Raw genomic sequence first — 22,860 nt, forward strand, 5'->3', positions numbered from 1 at the left:
AAAACATATTATAATTATGAAATAAATCTTACCATTTCTTTTATGTCTTGAAATGTAGTGTTTCCCTTGTGCTACTTTAATTGAAAGTAGTGATTACACATTTCCATTTTTTGTTTTCACCCCATGCAAAAACTAACATATTTTTTTGTCTATCATTTGTTAAAATCAATTCCTTCAAAAATTTCGGTACTGTTCTGTTATCAGGATCAGATTCAGAAATGTATGCATATATATATATATGTACACATGAATGTATGTACATTTCTGAATCCAGTCCCGGTAACAAAACAGTACCAAAATTTCATTATAAAACACAGTTGTTACTAATAAATGCACATGTGTAACTGATGTTTGACAAATATCATTATATTAAAAAAATATTTTTATTTCATATAATAATCAACAGATGATAAAATAACAATCAAGAAAAACTATAATAAAGAAAAACTGAGCATAGGTGAACTTGCTATCCTAAGGAGGGTCCAGACACCAGACATAGAACTAAGATGTCCTAATTTTCACAAAAGGGAAATCTGAAAATATCCTAAAAGCACTTACTTTTTGAAAGCTATCCAAATGTACTACATAGACAATCATAAAAACAAGTGCCATTGGGATTTCATGAAATATGGTCAAAACTATATTGAAATCTACGTAAATTAATTTACATTTATATCTTTAAACAGACACAAAAACATCATGTAAGCTCTTATTTCAATATTATTAATAAAAAAATGTCAGCAAAGATTTTAATGGCTAACAGAGAAAAAGAAATTGATTATAAAAAAAAATCCCCCCTGAAACAAAAATTTAAACTAGTTTTAGGAGACTATTTAAAATTATTAATATTAGAAACAGTCCCAACACTGACAGACATCAAGGCCTAAATATGAAATCGAAACAAGATTCATCACAGCAATTTAATTATTAAATTTCAATATATAAAATTTTGAATGTATCAAATTGTATGGTTTTTCTTAATTTGCATAACATATTTATTTTAAGTTTTCCTGTTCTCAACTTCTCAAATTTCCCTTCACATTCTCTCCAGGACATAAATTTAAAATTAAGTGAAGTGCTATTTAAACGTGTGATTATATCAGTTTATTCAGAGCGTGTTTCGCTAGCCTAGCACACGTTTCGTAATTTCACGGTCACTCGAGTAAGCCTTTTGGCCTCATCCATTTAGTATCACACCGATTAGAATTCTGTGATTTATAATAACAAAATTATCGAAAAAAAAGCAGATTTAAAGTTATTATGTAAAGCTTTATTATTGCTGTAAGTTCATCTCATTCTAATCGTCTAATGGTAATAAATATTATTATTATTATTTCATTAAATTAGTCATTATCATTATTTTGTTAACGAAAATATGTTATTAAAAATCACATTCCAGCCTGCAGACTTACATACCTAGTTTGTATTTATTATGTTTCGTTAAATTTTTCTCTTGTTTTCTTATTTCTAATACGAAAATACGCGAATATAAATGAAGAGTGAAAACAAAGTTAAAAAATTCACAAATTATTTACGAGATTGATCAGAAATAGTGAGTGAAATATAAACATTGCATACATTTTGTTCTAAATAAATAGTGCACTAGATATGCATCCAGTACTGCATATTTATTTAGAACTTCATTTAAATGAAAGCAAAATAAATATTGAAAAAATCACAAATCTAGCAACTCATCTACTATGGGACAGCGTCTGACAAACATGTAAATTTTACTGTATCCATGGGGGGGGGGGACTAACGACTTTTCTCATTAGGAAATTTCAAAGAGGAGGCAAAACTGTTTCGGATCACGCCGGTCTGAAGGCTATATTATGAGAATTTCGGCCCAGTTTTAGAAGGTGAATAAAGGGTTATTTTGCACCCCTCTACTGTGCTGGTATTTATTTCACACCTGTGACAATTTGCCAGTTTCATTGTAGGATCTAAGTCAGTGTATGTAGAAAAGTAGATAGATCTTCCAAAATTTAATATTTAGAAATAGCATAGCATAAAAATACACAGGTTTCCATGCCACCCAGGAGGTACTGTGTCAGCTCGTTACCATAATGGTTCCCCAAAACTTGCATTTTTACATTCAGTTCTACATAATTACTATAATTTAGGTTTTAAAAGTAAAGTTTGTAGCTAGTCAAAGTAAAAATGTTTGTTAAAGGCCTATAATAAACTAACTTCATGAGATGGATTACAATGAAAGTTTCAGAAAAAAAAATTAAGCTGTTTAAATTTTTTAAAAAGTGTTTACTTATATGATATAAAATACTAATAAAAAATAAGTTTAGGACATATTAATTATTTTGAATATGAAAAACAGGATAAAATACATCACTTACATAAATTTAATACTACAAGAGAATTAAAATTTTTAAAAAACAAATATACTAAATATATCATTCAAAACCAGACTAGTTAAAACTTTAGCTCTCATAATCTCAGACACATCCATTTACTTGAGTTTTCAATCTTTAAATTTTTTTTATCATTTCCAATGGCTTGGCAAAAAATTACAAAAAATTAAAATTTTATAAACAAAGGTTACAAACAATAGAACTATGGTTAAACAGATTCATGGTTTTTTTATACAGACACAGTATTTTTTTACAAATAAAGCAAAAATAAATTTTCTTAAAACAAACTTTATTACATGAATATTAAATTGTACTAAAAAAAATCATTAAACATTTTAAATCATGACCTGCAGAAGATTTTGGCAAGCTTCAGAAAGCCACTGTTATTTCAACATAATGAAGGTATTAAAAAATGAAACAGATTAAAACTGTGTAAGATGAAATCATATAACCTGACTAATGTACTTTGGTGTAGGAATAAAAACTCAAAAATCTTGGTCTTCTGTTTCTTATCATTAAAACATGCAAAATTATTTCCTGAACTTACTTTCCTTCATTTATCTTCCCACCTAAACTAGTATAAATAAACTTTCTGAAATCATATGTATTAAAAGGCTGATCAATATCCAAATGTCGGCTAAGTTGATGCACAAAATAGCATATAAATACACCACAACTCATACCATCATTTTGAACAGTGTGACTTGGAAATGAAACACACCAACTATCACTAATGTTTAAAATACTATTTATGACTTTTTGCCACAGCTGAATTAATGAAGATACTGAATTTTGAACCGAGTTAAAACCAAGCGGATCATAAAATTGAAACATTTTATCTTTAATTCTTGCTACCAGTAAAACCCAATGATTATTTTTTACAAGAACTGGAATAAAAAAGAAATCAACAGAAGCTAAATCCTCTTTTTGCCATACAGTTTGATCTTTACTACCTGATTGAAAGAAAGGTGTATGATTACACTTGGCTGCTACTGAAGAAGAACCACAAAGACTAATAAAAAGGAAAGCATCAATAACATTGTCACTGAGCTAACCAGGCTGAAAATTTAAAGATGCAGATTTTAATGTTTGTATTTCCTCACATGGAATGTATGGATCCAGAGATTTTACATCCAAAAATGTTAGCGGTGTTTCTCAAACATATAAAATGCATTTCGAAATATCCTCATCAATAAGCTTGGGAGTAAAAGTACTTTTATTAATTGTGCACGCTAAATTAATGCCTAATAAATCTTCTTTAACGGTTTTTTTATTCTGAATATTCAGGTAAGTTGAAATTTTACGCTTTGCACTTTTTTAAGCAGTTGTACGAAACAAAGTCTGACGGGCTAATTTTAAATTTGGGGGAACACTGACAAATGGCATTTTGTCAGGAAATTCTTTCAGATAGTTCGACTCTATTACACCTTTACAATTAGAAACAATTTCTTTCAAATTTTTTGTTATAGTAGGCAACAATATTTTTTTAACTGTTGGATTAGGCAGCATAACCTGTAATTCAGATATTAAAGTCTTACAATTATCAATTTTATGTTCTAAGTTACATGCTACTGCATTCGAAATAACAGACTTTGTACCTGTTTGTATGGCTGATGAACAGCTTTCGCTTTTATAAGTATCTGTTACGAAGAAGGATGGATCTCTTTGTCTGACTGAATGTACTTTATGAATGTGTTTACATAATGGACTGAAATCTGGACAATTACAATTATATAAATGACTACACAAATTAAGGCAAGATAAGCTAATACATTTAGAGTAACAGTGATCAGTTTGAGGACATAACTCATATAAGCATTTAACTGTATACTGAATATTAGAAGCCTGTGATTTTACAATCCACAACAAAAAACCAGCCCCTGTTACATCACTATCTAAAATTTTTATTCCCGAATCATGTCGCTTATTATATGTTGGTGGACAAGTACTCTGCTTGTAATTAGTTTTAATTTTATAGCTGTGAGCCATGTATGTATCCTCTTCAATTTTTAAAAGTACTTCAATTAATTTATCTAAACGCCTGTTAAATTTTCATCTAAAATATGTAGTTTTTAATTTATTATGAAACGATTTACAATACATATTGGTATCTGTGAACGCATGAGGGAAGTTTCTATGGGCCATTGACCAAAGAATAGCATGGCTATAGTAATGTTCTTCAAAATATTGTATAAAAGATGGTGCAATAGTTCGAAACTTCTGAAGGATATTATCCATCATCACTATGAATCGAGCAGTTGGTTTCTTCAAGTAATACTACCATATTAAAATAGATTTCATCTTTAAGTTTTTGATTAGAAACCATTCGGCACAAATTACGTTGCCAAGCACGATGCACATGCCATTTACATAACAAATGTGTAATACCAGGACCAAATACTTTATCAAATGCAGGATGGGTAGTCTTATCATCATCTGTCATAAGACAATTGACATAAAGTTCCGGTATTACACATTTGATACTAAGGAATAAATTATACATTGTATCCTGGTCTAACTGATTTGTAATGAAAATCGCTACAGGATAACCACTACCAAACTCATCAGGAACGATTAAATTTAATAAATAAAAATCATATTGATTTGTTTTGTGAGTAGAATCAATACATAAAATCCTGGAGCAACCTTTAATCATTATATCTTTCTGCTGTTTAGTCTGCAATCCTAATGCAAAAGACTCATTTGTAGAAGAAAGTTCATCAAGCCCTTTTGGACCGTACAATGTTGGCTTTCCTTGTGGTTTATAAATAAGTACTGGATCATATGATTCTTGCCTGAGTTTTTCAACTATTGTGGCAACTGAAAGTGAATCATCACCAGGAAAGGAACATACTAACCGCTTTTTGTAAGTGTTTATCACTCTTCGTGTTACAAATACATCTTTATCATATATGCCCTCCCTATTATCCTGCAGTCCACTTCCATCTCTGATAAATTCTTAAATATGATCCGTGGATACACCTAACTGTGCATAAGCTTTAATTTTGTTACGGAAACTCTGACTAAGTTGGTGGAACCTGCTATTTTCAAAAGACAATTCATGATTATGATTCGAATAAAATATGGCTGTGACAAGGTGCGATTCTTCACAAACTAAAATTTTTGACGGACACTTAAAGTTGGAAGGTAAAGTATCTTTTAGATTTTTTCTACTGGAAACAGGAACTTTCTTTTTATGCATTACATTAAATTGACAACAGTAATAATGAAAAGTTTTATCATTCCTACATCTACTTCCAGCAGACTTTTTATAAGAACTGAATGTCTGCTTACTATGCGATTCTAACCAGAATTGAAATTCTCCTATTGATGAAAATGTAAGTTCTTGCATAGCCATCTCATAATCATGATATTCAGCCAAATGTTTATTACATTCATTATCAGAACAAAATATTTCCTTACAATCAGGAATAACACATGGCTTAGAATTATTAGATGTAGGATTTTTAATACTACAGATCTTTTTATGATGAAAAAGGTTACTGCGGCTTTTACAATCTCTCTCACATCGGTCACAAATATATGCCTTTGGAATACATTCAGCTGATGGTGCTTTGCAACATTTTTTATGATTGGAAAATGATTGTCTAGTGGAGTACGACTTCATGCAAACTTCACACACTCTGGGATATTTCATTTCTACAATACCTTTACAGTTACATTTATGATTAGATAAGGACTGTTTAGAAGAAAAAGGTTTCTTACATTTAGGGCAAATCTTAGATTTTCCATTAGAAGCACAATTTTCTTTATCATAATTACTCACGAGTTCAATTTTATTGTTATTTTCAGATTTATTTGGACTCTTAGCACCCCCAAACTTAAAGTTTGAACATTAATTATCATCTTCAAAAAGTGAAATCGATGAAATGGTTGAAAAACAGCCGAGAGATCGAAGATCAACAACTGTAAGATCTGATGAGATGAAAGAAGCCGAGTCTGAAACAGGAGAACTAGAATAGGTGAGAACCTGAAAAGCAGAAGATTCAGAATTGAGCACAGAAGCAACAGAAAACTGAGGAACAGATGCAATGGCATCAACATTATTTGGACCAATGTTAACAGCACTTTCAAGAAATGGAAAATCTGATAAAGCAGATGAAATGGAATTAATTGCAAGCTCAGAAGCAACTGTAACAGGATACAAAGAACCAGAAAGCTGAGAAACAGATACACTTGGATCAGCAGAAAAATGAGAAACAGATGGAGTACTGGAATTCTGAGAAACTGGTGCAGTGATGTCAAGAATACTCGAAACAGTGTCGGCTATAGGCTCAAGAACTGGAAAATCCGATAACAAGAAACCACTGGGATGATTATCCAAAGACGTGTTGGTAGAACCATATTTTAAAACATCTGAATAAAGAGGTTTAGAAAGAACATCAGGAGAATCCAACAATACTGAAATACTGGGATGGTTATCCAAATCAGTCAAAACACCTGGTAATGCTAAAGCATTAGGGCGACTATCCAATGTAGTACAGACATGCGAAAGTTTCAAAACACTTGAATAAAGTGGTTTCGAAGGAACACTTGAAGGAGCACACAAAACTGAAACACTAGAATCTGATAAGCCTAAAGTATCAGGATGACTATCCAAAGTGCTGCAAACAGAAGAAACTCGTTTCAAAACACTTGAATAAAGAGGTTTAGAGTGAGTACTTGGAAGTATCTGAAATGACAGAAGCACGAGGATAATTATCCAAAATCGTGATAGGTACAGAAGGATGTTTTCCTGAAACAGTGGATAAAGCTGGAAACTCAATAGCAGATACAGAGGAAAAAGATGTAGCACTTACCTTTGGAAGGGATTTCACACTCAAAACGCTCTTTATGTCCTTCACAAAAATTCTCCCAAGCTGTGCATTACCCTTACGGTTCAGATGCAATCCGTCTCTTGACAGACAAGTACTCCAATAGTACTCACCAGATCTGCAAAAAGAAAAAGCTTCTCGGCCTTTGAATGCTTCGAAAAGATTAGTGTTTATCCGAGCTAATTTTCTGTTCAGCTTCTTTAAACTGTACGGGTTGAAACCATTCTCGAATAAATTTCGTTCACGCGGGAGGACACCTGAAAAGAGAATGATCTTCGGGTTTAAACGCTCAATAACCTTATACAGACAATCATATTTATGATGAATATCATCCAAAGTGTCACAAGAGTTATTGGTACCAACGTGAACCAAAACTAACTCAAATTGATTGTCTATCAAGGTTATCTTGCGTGTCAACCTTTCAATCGTAGCACCCGGAAAACAATGAAAATGAACTTCATAATCCAGTAAATTCAGCAATAAATATTCTTTTAAATATTTTATCATCGAATCTCCGATTATAAGTATTTTCATTTTTCGGTTTAATCCTAGTATCCGGTGCACACGGGATTTAGCGACTTTATGATGAGCAATAAAAACGGGACATATACGATGAGCACTAAACGGGTCATTCAAAGAATATATATAGTTATATACAGTATATATTATGTATATACACACATAGTATATAGTGTATAGTATATAGACGTTCTTTGGATCATTTTTGGTGTTGGCAATAATTTTCAAAATCGCGCCAAGGCTGCACCGTATACTAGGATTTTACCCATTTTTCCTGTTTGCTTAGACAAAGACATAATAAAAATAATACAAATAACAAAATCAAATTAAGAATTAGCACGTGCAGAAAAAACACTCACCGACGAAAATGGCGGAATACGATTTCTATTTTTACTAGATTTACGTATTTGGCGCCAGGTCCAGTTTGGCGTGAAAAAGATAACCCTCCAACCAATCACAGCAAAGTACATTTTTCCGTAAACATTTGGCGTTTGGCTGTACATAATTGTTCAAACTCCGAAGTCGTTGGTACAGTGTTGCCATTGCTCGCTTTGAAATCGTTGAGTTTTTGATCAAGAAATCATAAATGCTTTAAAAACAAATAGATAATAAAACAAATTTCAAATTCGGACTTCCAGATGCCCATATTCAGGGGTAGACGTACGTTATTCAAATTTTGATTGTCACGTTGGGAGCAACATGCATATATTTATGCAGATTTTTCTTTATTTAATATACAGGGCAATCTGGCGCTAACGCGCTTTGGGCTAATAAACCGAATTCAGGATGTTGAATGAATAAATGTGTTAAAATAAACTTTTGTATATTTTTAATAAGGTAATTTTTTATTTGAAATCGGTATGAAATTTTTAATACTTTTACATTATTAATGCTTTGAATTTCTTGACATAATGGCAACTTATTTGCCGTATCCCTTCTTGTAAACAAAAAGCGCGTGGTGGCAAGAGCACATGTTGAAATTTGAAATTTTGAACATTTGTTTGAACGTGTAATAAAATATGAGTAAGTAGAAATCTTTCGTTCTTTTACAGCGAATTTACTAGGTTTTTGACTTTTATTAGTACTAACTGTAGCATGTAATCATGAAAAAAGTTATATATCGGAAAATTAATATGCAAATATTTTTACTTCGTACTCTTTCTGTCCATCATATATTGTTAATTTTTTATCAGTTTTATTACTCTAAGCATCTAAAAGTATATATATGCTCAAGAACATTAATAATGTTATCTTTTAAGTGCACAGTGCGTGGTATCGTGGAATGTGTCCAGACAATTACAATCGAATGTATATCGAAAACAAAGGCATTATGGTACAAATTGGGAGGGTCAGTTTGGTATTGTATTCAGGAAAATGCCACTTCCTTCTGGTTATTTTGGCTAAGGATTTTGGGGTCAAACCCTTGATCACTTTGGAGGGTTAACCCATCAACGAGCCCGCCTCTGGGAACGAAATGCTTTGAAAATGGTCGCATTGTCAGAAAACAAACTCCTCCAAAAAAAAATCGCTTTCGTTTTCTAAAATCTCTCTAAGATGGCCCAGCCTAAGGAAGTATGTTTGCTTCCCCTTAGTGTGATGGATAAGCCATAAAATTGCCTCCCCGGTATTGAATGGCAAGAAGTAGTTGTTGCGTTTAGTTTCGTCTTCCTCCTCTTTCTTTGTACTAGTAGCTTGTAGACTTGTTTCTTTTAATATGTGACGGCCGAATTTTCCGAAATCTTTTTAGAATTTTAGCTTCCAAGCTTGTAAATTTTCAATTATTCGAAATGTTTTATTGGGCAGTATTTTAAGAAAGATCATTATTTATTTTGTTACACAATTTTTTTTACTACTTACTTATCTATTTTATTTAGTTTTAGTAGGCCAATTTATTTTGGGAAATTAAATTTTAATCCATTCTTTTACCGACTCAGTTTTCATCACATTATAAGTCCATATATATTTACGATGAGAGTACAATATTTATCAGGAATTTTTGGAAAATTTGCCATATGTATTTATATTTTAGCGTTGAATTTTTTTCCACAAGTTGTTTGTTAACAGTCAAGCTCATCCTCGTAAACGCTTGATCTTTTCAGCGTGGAATTGGTAAGCAATAATCTTCCTAATATTTTTCGGGATTTTATAGCAATTTCTAGAATTTTGGCGGTTTTCTACAAATATTTTGGTAAGTTTAGCTATTATACAGTTGCTACTAATTTGGAATTTAAAGCCAAAAATGTATTCCTTCGTTGATTTGAGAGATCACATTTCGAATTTAAACGGAAGTTTAAATGAATTTGATACAATCTTACCACAGACTAGAAAGAATTATTTCTTTGTATTGGATTGATTTTTCTCACTTTTCTGCATTTGATACATTAAATGCATAAAGCAGACACGCACAAATAGCATTTAAATAAATTTATTTAACTAAATTTCTATTTTCATTTAAAATTTTTCATTATTAGCACCTCCCGCAGTTTTATGCAATCATAGGATTTTCCGAATTCTATTAGGTCGTTAACATAATTTCAAGGCCTAATAGAAAAGTGATAATATGGAAAGACTATATCTTAAGTACCAATAGCCGAGTATTTGTAATTAAATAAAAATAAATATTGAATACCAGACGCATTTTTATTTATTTTTAGTCATATAACAAAAGATAAACAAGAATACTATTACATCTAAGATTTATTTAGTAAATTATTTTGCTAATGTTATATGAATGAAGAAACACAGTAAAAATGTTTTAATGATTGAATTCACCGTTAAAAATCAAACAAACCCCAAAATTCCTTTTTCCCAAAACTTCGTAAAATGTTTTGATTAAATATGATTTGTACGAGTTTTCCAATTCTGTTTTGAGTGATATAAATTAGGATATAAATATTATTAAATTAGGATATAAATATTTGGATATAAATTATTATTAGTGATATTAGTGTATTAATCATACTTCTCTATCCGTAAATGCTTATAATATGTATCATAATATCCAGCATTATGATACTTATGCTGGTATCATAAAATCCATTATGATACCAGCATAAGTATCATAATTCATTTTATTAAAACAACTAAAACTGAATGCATGATCCTAGCATTATCAAAGTACGGCTCTTTATCCCGTTAAGTATTGCTTGGGTCGTAACCAACACAAGTTTTATTTTTGAAATATTATTCCAAATAAAACAGGAAGCGTTAAACTATATGCATTTTAAACAGTTTTACTTTTTTATATGCATAGAAATGTTAAGTAGCTTTAAATTGTACTTCACTTCTGAAACTTCTGCGGTATTATTTTTAGAACAGATCAAGGACTTTAAAGAACAAATACATTTTAGTAATATGCAACGTTAATGGTATAGTTCAAATGTTTATTGAACAGCTGTACGATTTGTAACTGGCACTGGAAGGAGCAAAATTTATCTACAACTTTCCCTTTCTTCCCAAATTCGTCTGATTAGCAAGGATTGAATAGATAATTGTAAACGTCTTTGCTAAAAGTAATAATAATCGGGGAAGAGTCCTTTCTACCCCTGCCTCCTGGGAAAAAAAAAACGACTTGGAAGGGAACATGACCTCCGCAGGTTAACTGACACTAATGTCTCCAAAGACTATTTCTAGTCAATAGAGTTTTTTCATTGTAGAAATACTCATTATCTAGTGCTATCTTTTTTTCTAGCCATTGTAAGCTACAGATATAGTGGGAAAAAATTCTCATTTTACTTAATTTTCGGATAGTTACATTTTACGTTAAATAATTTTAGATTTTGATTAACACAATCGATAAATATGGCAGAATAACAGTCTGTTGGGAACAAACATTGTAAATTTCAACGTTTTTTAAGTAAAGTTTTCAAGTATTTTAAACCAAACCAAAGATTATTAAAGTCTTATAATGTTTACTGTTTGGTTTTCAGTGTTCTGAATTTGCATTTTAAAAACATACTAATGTCTAATGTAGCAACTTTGTATGTACTTAACGAAAGACTTAGAGGAATTTATAAAGAAAACTAGTTCACATGGAAAAAAATCACGAAATCTTCCCTACAGCCAACGTGTTGACCAAAAACCAAAGCCAGGTCAAAATACTTATGATCATCTTTTCTATCCACATAGCCATTGGTAAACTTTTCAAACTTATACTTGTTCTTATTGCAGTTATAAACAGAAATGTGAACACTCAGATACTGCACTTGTTAAAGTTAGTACAGTCTGCAGCTGATTCTGTATCTGCCGAGGTGTTTTCGAAAAAAACTTGAAAGATAATAAATTATGTTACCTGCTGAGGCATCGAAATATTATATATTTTTTTATTGAAACTGAAATTTTATAATTTTCTATAAAACTGTAATGGAATTATTGCATTGAGTAATCTTCAGTGTGATCTAATTCGTGTCCTAAATATAAAAGTATGTAAAAATCAAATTGGGAATTACAGCAAATCAGACCATAGAAATATGCTATGCCTGTATTAATCTAGTAGCAATCAATTATTCATGAATATTATAGTATGCATGTCATATAATAATTTGTCAGCAGTACAGGAAACAATTTCGATATGTGTGCCTTTTCTTTTAACATAGTTTTTCTCTCGTTACTTTTAAGATAAACATATAACTTGAAATTGTTTTTCTTCCTCCAGCTTTCATTTATTTATTTCTTAAAATATCTCCACTAAAATCACAGTGATATTATCAACGATTTTTCTTTATTATATAAATATAAAATTTATCCTTTATTATATAAATAATTGAAATGCTTAAATTTGACATTCTAATAAATATTTTATAGTAACTCTCTGAAAAATTTAACTTCTTTTAAAATGTATGAAAATGAATTAAATCATGTATTTTTTTGCAGTCTTAATGATAATAAAATTTTAGAATCATCAGTTATATATCCGTATGATTATGAGAAATTATCTCATTCTTCCCTGAGCTAGAAATTGCTCAAAGGAGCTTCTTCCAGCTAGAATTTGAACTCGGGGTGTAAGTGATAGTAGATCGGACTATCAGTCGGAATGCCTGTGGTTCGTATTCTGATGATAGGATAACGGATTTTTCGTGTTTTTTTTTTTTTCTCGTAAAAACGCCATGTCTCTTTAATGGCACCCCAACGAAAACATGTCAGACAATAATTCGTTAACACTAGAATTATTCCACAGTGCCTCGTGCTTCTTCTCTCTCGCCCTTTACATGAAAACAGATAATAAGGAATTATGCCATTCTCACTATCTTGTTAGAAATGGGAGTCCTTCCAGCTAGAATTTGGAAGACCTCCTTATTAGAAGCATAATGAGTGCACTGCTGAATTTTCGCATTTCTTGCTTCGAAAAAAGTCCAATGTCTCTGCATGGTATCTTACTGTTTCTGCAGCATTCAAAATTATTCCGCTTTCGCAAATTTTTTAAATTTACTTTTTCTTGTATCGTTTTTCCGTTTGTCATATATCGATAGGTGAAACAGTGCAGATTTCTGTCTATTTTCTTAAGTTTTCGTATCAGCAGAAAAATATACTGTCGAATTTAAAATTGGTTTTAATGCTGAAAATGGATTTGATTGTTTGATTCTATTTTTCCTTTTTCTTCTTTTAAAGATTTATTTTTCTTCCATATATTTATTTATTTATTACATTTTATTCTAATAGTCTCCCAAAAACTAAAGCGATAAAAAGTTCTTTGATTCCAAGATAAAAAAAACTTTCATTATGCTTTGAATTTCTTCAGCAATCTTTCACCAGTAGGATTTATTTTCTTCTTTCACCTACTGATACTATGTAATTCTATATCTGTAATATATCTGATTATGTATGTGTGTGAGTGTGTCTAATGGTTTAATTGATATATATATATGTCATCAATGATATATATATATATATATGCATTCATATTTTAGCATGTGTATATATTAGAATGCACACACACACATATATATATATTGCATTTTATAATTTCATTACACAAAAATTTTATACCTTAGGGAGTATATCTTTTATAGTAGATTTTGGGATTGCTTGAATTTTGAGTGAAAACGAAAGTCAAGATTTCTACTACTTTACCCCATTCAGTGCTTTCTCTTTTACTGAGGAATTAACATCATAGAAGGGCTGTTTTCGCCCAAAGGATTGGCCTTTGTGGGAATGGTTAGGGGAAACCGGAAAAGCAAGAAATAATTTTTCATTCATGAATTGACATCTTCAAGAAGCATTGACTCTCAGTGAGTAAAAGACAAACATCTGGGAAGATGTATTTAAGCATAAAATGTTTTCGAATCCAAATAACATTAATTTAGAGAAATTTTTATGGATGCAATATATAATTTTGAGATAAAAGTATAAAAGTAAGTAAAAGAGGGCAATGTAGGGTGATTTCACTATTTGACTATTCGATACACTATTCGACTATGTTAGAGAAAGGCCTCAAACATAGTACTGTCAGCCCTGTGTTTAGATTTGCTAAATTTACTAAAGCACACAATATCTATCTACCAAGATAGAGATATTCTACTTCCAACGAGCTTTCTAAGAAACACTTACACGCATTTAGTTTACATGTTGAGAAAAATCATAAAAATTCCATGCAGTTGATCTATTTCGTCGCTGAAAATAAAAGCCAAGAAGAATCGATAGTGTTCTCTGGCTTCAGGCAACTAGATTTCTCACTTTGAATTTGGAACTAGAAATATAATTACAAATGTCTCTACTAGGGAAGATCAAATTTCATTATTTTTTTACGCATGTAAAATCTGGTTAAATACGTTTTCTCGTTTATAAATTACAGAAGATTTTTCAATAATTCCTGATATTTTAAAGAAAACTTTTGATGTATTTGTTTCCTGTAACAGGTCTAAATAATCATTCGTTAAAGCCACACTAATTTTAACGATCTGAAAATTAACAAATGAGTTGAACTCTTTCATAATTATAATAAAAAACTTAATTTGTGTTTAAGATTACCTCAGAAGTGAATTTTTTTTATTTTTTAATTTAGATGCCTTACAGTCCAACAGTTATTTCCCCTATTAAACTACGGCCATATTAGTGGCCGGTAAATACTGGTAGTTCGACTTAGATTTACTCCCTGATGAACAAATATGATGGCTGAATGGTATTTTTCGAAGTTTTTTCCTATATATAACATGAATATGAGACTTTTCTCATTAAAAGTCCTCTACGAAGGCATCTCTTTCCTTAAAAGCAGATAAGAGTTCGTGTGTTTTGCTGTATTCATGTAATCCTAATCTTCAAACTACGGCACCTGTCACACTAAATCAAGATGAAAGGTTTCTAAACAAGATTTTTAATCGGTCTGCGGGCCCCAGTGGCCAAGCGCTAAAACTTCTGAGTACTGGTCATTCTACATAAGTTCAAATCCTGGTGAATACGCTTGTTCGGTGAAAGTTTTCTACGTTCAATGTGAAGAAAATCTAGTTCCCCGTAGAAAGTCCTCCCTGATAGTTTCCGTCCTCTTGCGCAGATGCCAACTCCATTAAATTTTCTGCATGAAATACAATTGTAATTCTTTCTTTTTAAAGAAATCTCGGGAAAAAATTGTAAACATCAGATCAAGTGCGATTATAAATTATTATTTTAAAGCGGTTAACACTTACGAAATGAGCGGGAAAAGCATTTTTAATACGCTCATAAACAACCCCTCTAAACTGGCATCAAACTGTGTCGATTTCTACAACAATCTATATAAATACGTTTCCAAAAAATTCTGCTAAAATATTAAAAGTTGTATTTGTAGATCATTTATTAGTTAGATTTGTGACTACCTACTCAACTTTTGGTTTTCATAACCTATAAGGTATTTTCTCCCGCCTTCTTAGCATACCTTCGTGGTGTAATGGTCAGCACGCACGGCGTGTATTCGAGAGGTTGGTGGTTCGAGTCCTGGTGAAGGCATTGCTCCTATTTCACATGTCCTGTTTCGAAATAACCTAATGTTTCTATAGTGGTGCCCAAACCAAAAAAGGTGGTGGATGATGATTCTCCGCCGCAGGGATTTGGCGATTCGGTCCCCTAATCCCCAGTTGTCCTTTAAAAGGGGGGAGTATTATATGGTATTTTCTCCCGCCCTTTTAGCATGCCTTCATGGTGTCAGTACGTTCAGCGCGCATTCGAGAATTCCGTGGTTCGAGTCCCGGGTAGAGCATTCCTCATTTTGAATGTCTCTTGCTGTTAAAAAAAATGTATAATGTCTCTACAAACCTTCCATTCATCAGAATAGTAATAAAGTCATTAAGCATAGGGGTAAGGGAAAAAAGGAATTTTAAAAATTATTTTTACGAAATGACACAAAATTTCTTGAGACAGTATAAGTAGTTATATAACTCAAATAATTAAATATTTGACCTCTCTTAATTTTACCAATATTTCTGTATAGAAATAGAGCATAATTAAAATCGATAATGAGTATCATAGATAGTGGAGCACATCAAATGAGCTTCACAATATTTTCAAAAGCAGCCGCTTTGACAAATGAACAGAATTGTCGGGAATCGCTTATGAATGATGCTTACACGTTTCATAATGCCAAGACTGTTATAAAAATATAGTGGATGGACAAAAATATGGAAACACCTTGTGAAATGCATGTTTGAAAAGAAAGATTGATTTTAATGAAATATGTAGGTGGCGCTGGCGTATTTGACTACTGACGCCACCTATACAACTTCGTAAATGTGCTAAACAGTTCAGTTGTTGTTGGAGTACTGTTATGTGAGGTTGTCATTGCATTATGTCAGAGTTAACAGACTTCGAACGTGGGCAAATTGTTGGAGCACGTATGGTAGGTGCTTCCGTAAGCAAGGTAGCCGAGGTGTTTAGTGTTTCAAGAGGTACTGTATCGAAGATTTATTCCGCATATATGAAAAGCGGAAAAACATCATCTGCTAAATCACTGCGCGGACGAAAGTGTGTCCTGAGTGATCGTGACAGACGATCATTAAGGGCAATTGTGACGAGAAATAAGAAGACCACAGCTGCAAAAGTTACTGCTGAAATGAATGTTGTGTTACCGAACTCTGTGAGTACCAAAACAATTAGAAGGGAGCTTCATAAACAGGGAATTGCTGGCTGTGCTGCAATTGAGAAGCCACTCATCAGTGATGCTAATGCCCATAACAGGAAAAGGTGGTGCTTAAGTCATAAAGCCTGGACTATAGAGCAGTGGGAGCGAGTAATATTGTCTGACGAGTCTTCTTTCACATTGTTTCTCACTTCTGGCCGAGTTTACGTCTGGAGAACGCCATCTCAAGCCTATGATACAGACTACTTGTAGCCAAGAGTGAAACATGGCTGCCCAAACCATAACAGCCCCATGATAACTGTGTCAGGGCACGTGACTGCCAAGACTTATGTGAACATTTTGGTCGATCAAGTTCATCCCATGGTACAAACTTTGTTCCCTGATGGTGATGGTGTCTTCCAAGACGACAAAGCCCCTGTTCACACAGCTCAAATTGTCCAGGACTGTTTTCTGAGCACGAGGATGAGTTGTCCCATCTTCCCTGGTCACCACAGTCATCAGACCTGAATATTATCGAACCTTTGTGGTCTACATTGGAACAGAAAGTGCGTTCTCATTATCCACCGCCACCATCGTTATCTGAATTTGCCACCGTTTTGCAGGAAGAATGGTATAATATTCCCTTGGCAAACATACAGGAACTGTATTTATCCATTCCGAGAAGACTGCAAGCTGTTTTGGATGCCAACGGGTTTCCTACACCATATTAAGCAAAGAAACATGTTTTTTTAAAGGTTTTTCCCATTCATGGTGTTTAATTAAAAGCTCGTCGTCTTTTTTTTAACTACTTCTCAATAAGCTATTGAGTTCAAATTTTGTACACATACCGTTTACGGATGATAATAATTCGATTTAGAGTTTTTAAAATTTAATGTTGAAGAAATTTTTTACGCATATTTCCATTTAAAGAAGAACTAAAAATCTCGAAATTTTTAAGTTTGCATCATTTTACAGAGCGTAAAATAGGTTTTGAAATAAAATTTGCATGAAATTCGTAACCTAATTTCTGATTTCGGGGCGAATTTTGTTTTAAATTTATATATCTTTTCGATTATTTGAGGTAAAAGGATACTTAGAAGTAAAAGACTAAACCAAAAGTAATAATAATAATAGTTTATCGCATGGATTAATGGTAATAAGAGTTTACTTAATAGCCTCTTTGCTAAATTCCTGTACAGTTTTATAACAAGAATCATAGGTTCTTAAATTACGAAATCAAATAATTGAATCGCATTGTCAGACGTATAAGATTTATAAATTTATCAAGAGAGACTCACGTTTTTATTATTTGTGATATAAATTTGTAGAAGAATTTTTTAAAGAGAATTATTTAATCTCGTATTCCCATTAAATTACACGATACATTATTTTTAGCTCAAAGGGCATTAGCCGAGAAGGTCTATTAACTTCATTTTGGCATTTTGCTTTGAAAACTATGTCAGTTCACTTTTTAAACTGTTGCTATCAAATATTACAGCCCTGTATTATATTTAAAGAAATTAAATAATGGTTTTGGTTTATTAGATTACGGCAAAGCACTCGAGGGCTATCTGCCTTGAAATTAAATAATGAATAACCTGCGTAAATGTATGTATGTTTACATACATACATTTATGCAGGTTACCATCCAACGGTACCTAGACCAAACCCATCGCATTGTGATAAAACAACGGTACCTAGACCCATCCAATTTTGAATAACGTACATTTCCACCCGAATATGGGCATCTCGAAGCCGAGATTTTGAATTTGTTTTATTATCTGTTTCATATTACATAAAACTTCAATGAATTTTTTATTAAGAAACTGAACGATTTGAAAGCGAGCAAAGACAACACTGTATGAAAATAATAATATAAAAAAATTATCTCCAACGGGCGAGACTGTGTATCGGAAATTCTAAAGATATGCTCATTTAAAATTTATTTTGCGGTATTGCTGTTTAACAGAAGTTTTATGGTTTAAGCGCAAAGAACATGATATTTAAAAATAAAGGTAACCCACAAACCGTTAAAAAAGCGCCCTTTTGGGCGTAATGTAAACTCTGAAAGATTTGCATTTTCAGATTTTTATGTTTGCATTTATTACTTTTATTTTTCTCGTTTTAATTCATTAATGCTCTTATAGGTAAACGTTCATTTTGTAAAAAATTCTATTTTTTATTCAATAACTGCTCTAAAACGGAAATTCTTAAATCCCTTTATATATGCATCCACTTTGTAACTGGTAATAAATTTGTTTCTTTAGAGTCAGTGTAAGGCCTTTATCCCAAAACATCAATAAGATTTCTCCCCACGCTAATGACAGCCATTACCCATTGTCATCAGGATTGCATGGACCCTTGTCCCCTTAGGCATTGGGGGTTGGAAGACATACAAAAATACGGGCTAGTCGTTTTTGGCGCATTTTTTCACTGATACAAAAACACAGGACTGTCCGTTTTCGAGGGTACATTTAAGCTAACAATAATCCGTAACGAACCGTTAAGAGACCTGCATAAAAGAACGAGAAAATCCGTGTCAAACTGTTAATGGGTTAATAAGTATAAAAATCTGTATCTTGCACATTGCTTCATTGTTTTATAAATAATAATTTTTCACTTGATTGTAGTTATTTGTTCTAAATTTATTACTTTTTTTAAATGGGAATAATTCTGTTATGATCATTTTTTGTGTCTTAAAATATTTTAAGACTAAGTATGCGTGTGTAACAGGTTATGAAATGAAATAATAATCAGCTAAATTTTTAGCATTTTATTGTATTGCCTGAATCAGTGTAACATTTAAAAGTATAGAACTTTTATATATATATATATATATATTTTTTTGTGTGAACAGATATTTTAATTATGTAAATAGAAGATTTTTGTTTTATATTTTAGATTCTATTATTCCTAATGGTAATGCAAAATGTGAATTGTTATCGAAACAGCATGTGACAGATGAATATATATTACAGTGTGTTGTAAATAAGTAAGTGTTTTTTTTTAATTATATGTTTATTATTCAAATACAGTTTAGTAAAAATATATTTAAGGGTGCCCTGTGGCAAAAATTGAAGATTAGCCAGCAAGGCACAATTTCAAGGTGGTCCTTACACAAAACAAAAATTACAAGTCAAAGAATTGCACAAATTCGGTGTCCATGTATTCATCAATCTTAAATTTAATTAAGAAAAGCATCAGAGAATTGCACAAACTTGGCATTGCGCATTGACTTGATTATGTACATATATACATCAATCTATTTTCACTTAAAAATCAAAGGAGCACCCAGTTCTACATTACAGCCAAACAAAAAATGTGACTTGATTATGTACATATATACATCAATCTATTTTCACTTAAAAATCAAAGGAGCACCCAGTTCTACATTACAGCCAAACAAAAAATGTATATCTCAATAAACTGTACTTTAAATCAAAAAATGAAATAACATAAAAAAGGAAATACATCTTATTATATCTACACAGTACACAAAGGAAATATCCACTTAATTTATTTAGAAATTTCTGTGGCACACAAAATTCCTTAATAGCATCCAAAATTTTTCCTCAAACCATGTTCTTTTTCTAATGGAATGCTTTATATGGTGAGCATTTGAACCTTTTATGCAACAAACCCATTCAAAGCCCTCTGAACGATCTTTACCTTCGACCATATGCATTTCCTTCGTACAAACAGGACACTTATAATTCCGTACATCCAACAAAGTTTCTGGGTGCTACTTTGATAGATGGTTGTACTGTTTTTGGCGAGTGATACGTAATCCATTGCTAGACAAGTTATTTATGGTAACTGATACTTTGTTGTCATTTTATTTAAAAAATAATGCATTTAAAAAAAATAATGCATTTTATTATGTATAAATTCCGTGTTTTAAATATTATTTTTGGCTTCTAAATATTAAAAATCAATTTAATTTTGCATTTTTATTTGAAATAAAAATTTTATTGTTTATGATATTTTATGGAATTTTATGTTGTGAATGATGTAATGACGTAACATTACTTTAAAAGTAATTGATTTTAATATCTATAAATTTAATCTAATGTTTTAAACATTATTTATGGCTGTTAAATATTAAAATACAATTTAATTTTGCATTTTTTTAAAAATGATTTTATTATGTATGATTATTTAAGTAATTTTAATTTATTTGTGATGTAATCAGCTCCCTGATTGGTTACAGAATATTTGTGCATTAACAAGCTGTAATCAGCTCCCTGATTGGTTACTGAATATTTGTGCATTATTGTGCCATTTTAAAATTTTATTATTCATCTCTTCGAATTCCTTAGATTACATTTTTCAAATTTTTTTCATTCATATCTAAATTATGATTTTGATTTTTTTGTGGTACTTATCAATATACGACAGGTTAAATACTAAAAAAAATGTAAGTACACATTTTTCTTTTACTTTATAATTGTATACTTCAATTTTTATTAAAAAATTAATACACCGTTTAAAAAATTACTGAGATATTTATTGCCACATATGTTTTAATGTTAAATAATTATATCCTATAAAACTTATTTTAAAGGATTTGAATTTAAGTAACATTTTAATTCTTTTAAACATTGGTATGATGTTTTTAATTCGATATTCAATTTAAGTAATAACATTTTAATTCTTTTAAAAGTTGGTATGTGGTTTTTAATTCAATATTCAATTTAAGTAATGTTTTAATTCAATTAAATGTTGGCACAATGTTTTTATAGCGGTGTTTTTATTCTGTTTCTGTGCTGTATGAAAGTAATAATTTAACCTTACTTTAGTATTTTATACTCATAGTAAATGTATTTATTTACATTTGCCTGCCATCTTAAAAAACGACATTTTCAACAAAAAATTAATCCATTATTTTTTTAAAGTTTAGAATACTTTACTATGCGTAAAATACGTAAAAACAGCATTTTTCAAGATGGCTGACAATTGTAAAAACCGCTCCAACAATTGCGCCGATGTAAATTGCCAAAAATCCGTGCAACCATCTACCAAAGTAGCACCAGTTTCTGTTCTTCTGTAACTTTCGCTCTCTCATTTTATACCACCAAACACCCAGTTTACCAGCGACAGCCATTTTACGATGCAAAGCACACAGTTTACGATGCATTTTACGATGCAAAGCACACAGTTTACGATGCATTTTACGATGCAAAGCAACGTATTTTCTAATTGACATCCAACAAATATTTTCCCATCAGTTAAATTCACTGCAGTCATGCAACCAATCATGTCATAATAAGGTTTCCATAACATTCAACTGCTCAGGTTACCATAAATGAAACAGCAACTTGGCAATAATCCAAGGGGCTCTCTAAAATATAGGTTAACCTACAATTTATATAATATATATGTAAAGACTAATGTAGCTGTAGACTAATGCAGGTTCTATTTGGATTGTTTTGGATGATACATTTTCTTAAAATGTGAACAAAGTTTTAAATTAGCTTATAATTTTATTAATATCAGATCTTAAGTAGCATAGTTTTTTTATTTTAACAAATGTTTTTCAAGGATGTATAAAAATGCCATTGGGAAAAGACAGCTTTATATAATAAATTGAATAAATTTTTGCCTGCAAGCATTGTAGATACCAATTTGGGTACTTACGTATTGTTTATAATATTAATCTGTGCCTTATGTATTGTTTATACTAATTATAGATACTAATCTGGGTCTTATGTATTATTTATGTATGCCAAGTTTCAAAATGCACTGAACTCTATCAGTTTAAGCATAACTGTTCTCTAGTTTTAACATTAAGCAGTGTCATCCTTTTCACATGCACTGTTTTTGTTGGATTCCAAGTCTCAACAGTTTTTATAAACAAACTTGAAACTAACATTGAGTAACAAACTGCAGTAAGAATATATATTTTGCCTTAAAATTGCTTTGAACATATGCTTAAAATGATCGCCATAAAATTTCTTATAAAAATTTAACAAATCTTTATAAACAGAAACAAAAATCTGCTTTTAACCCTTTGAGGGGCGGTATATAAAATAATTTAAATTGTAGTAAAATTTTGCATGAACTATAACTTATGGACCCAAGGACACAAAATTGAGACTTAAAAAAAATCTAGAGCGAA

The 22,860-nt window shown here is 31.2% G+C and overlaps 1 protein-coding gene across 6 annotated transcripts in view; it reads left to right on the plus strand.

The window, feature by feature from the left end:
- Positions 1–22,860, plus strand: part of LOC118190395 (WD repeat-containing protein 89) — a 139,739-nt gene that overhangs the window by 30,511 nt on the left and 86,368 nt on the right. For 4 of the 6 annotated variants that reach the window (XR_015040799.1, XR_015040800.1, XM_085815552.1 and 1 more), the window contains exon 2: positions 19,644–19,734. Coding sequence is in view for 3 of the 6 variants with exons in the window: in XM_085815552.1 (XP_085671678.1) it covers positions 19,644–19,734 (91 nt within the window). In the remaining 3 variants the exon portion in view is untranslated. Of the gene's footprint in view, positions 1–8,607; positions 8,744–19,620; positions 19,735–22,860 lie in introns of those variants that run through there. The other 2 variants (XM_035361090.2, XM_035361091.2) reach the window with 2 other exon arrangements.

Source organism: Stegodyphus dumicola, chromosome 4 (assembly GCF_044657685.1).
Source record: "Stegodyphus dumicola isolate Sdum_Otavi_A_Nest chromosome 4, ASM4465768v1".
Classification (NCBI taxonomy): domain Eukaryota; kingdom Metazoa; phylum Arthropoda; class Arachnida; order Araneae; family Eresidae; genus Stegodyphus; species Stegodyphus dumicola.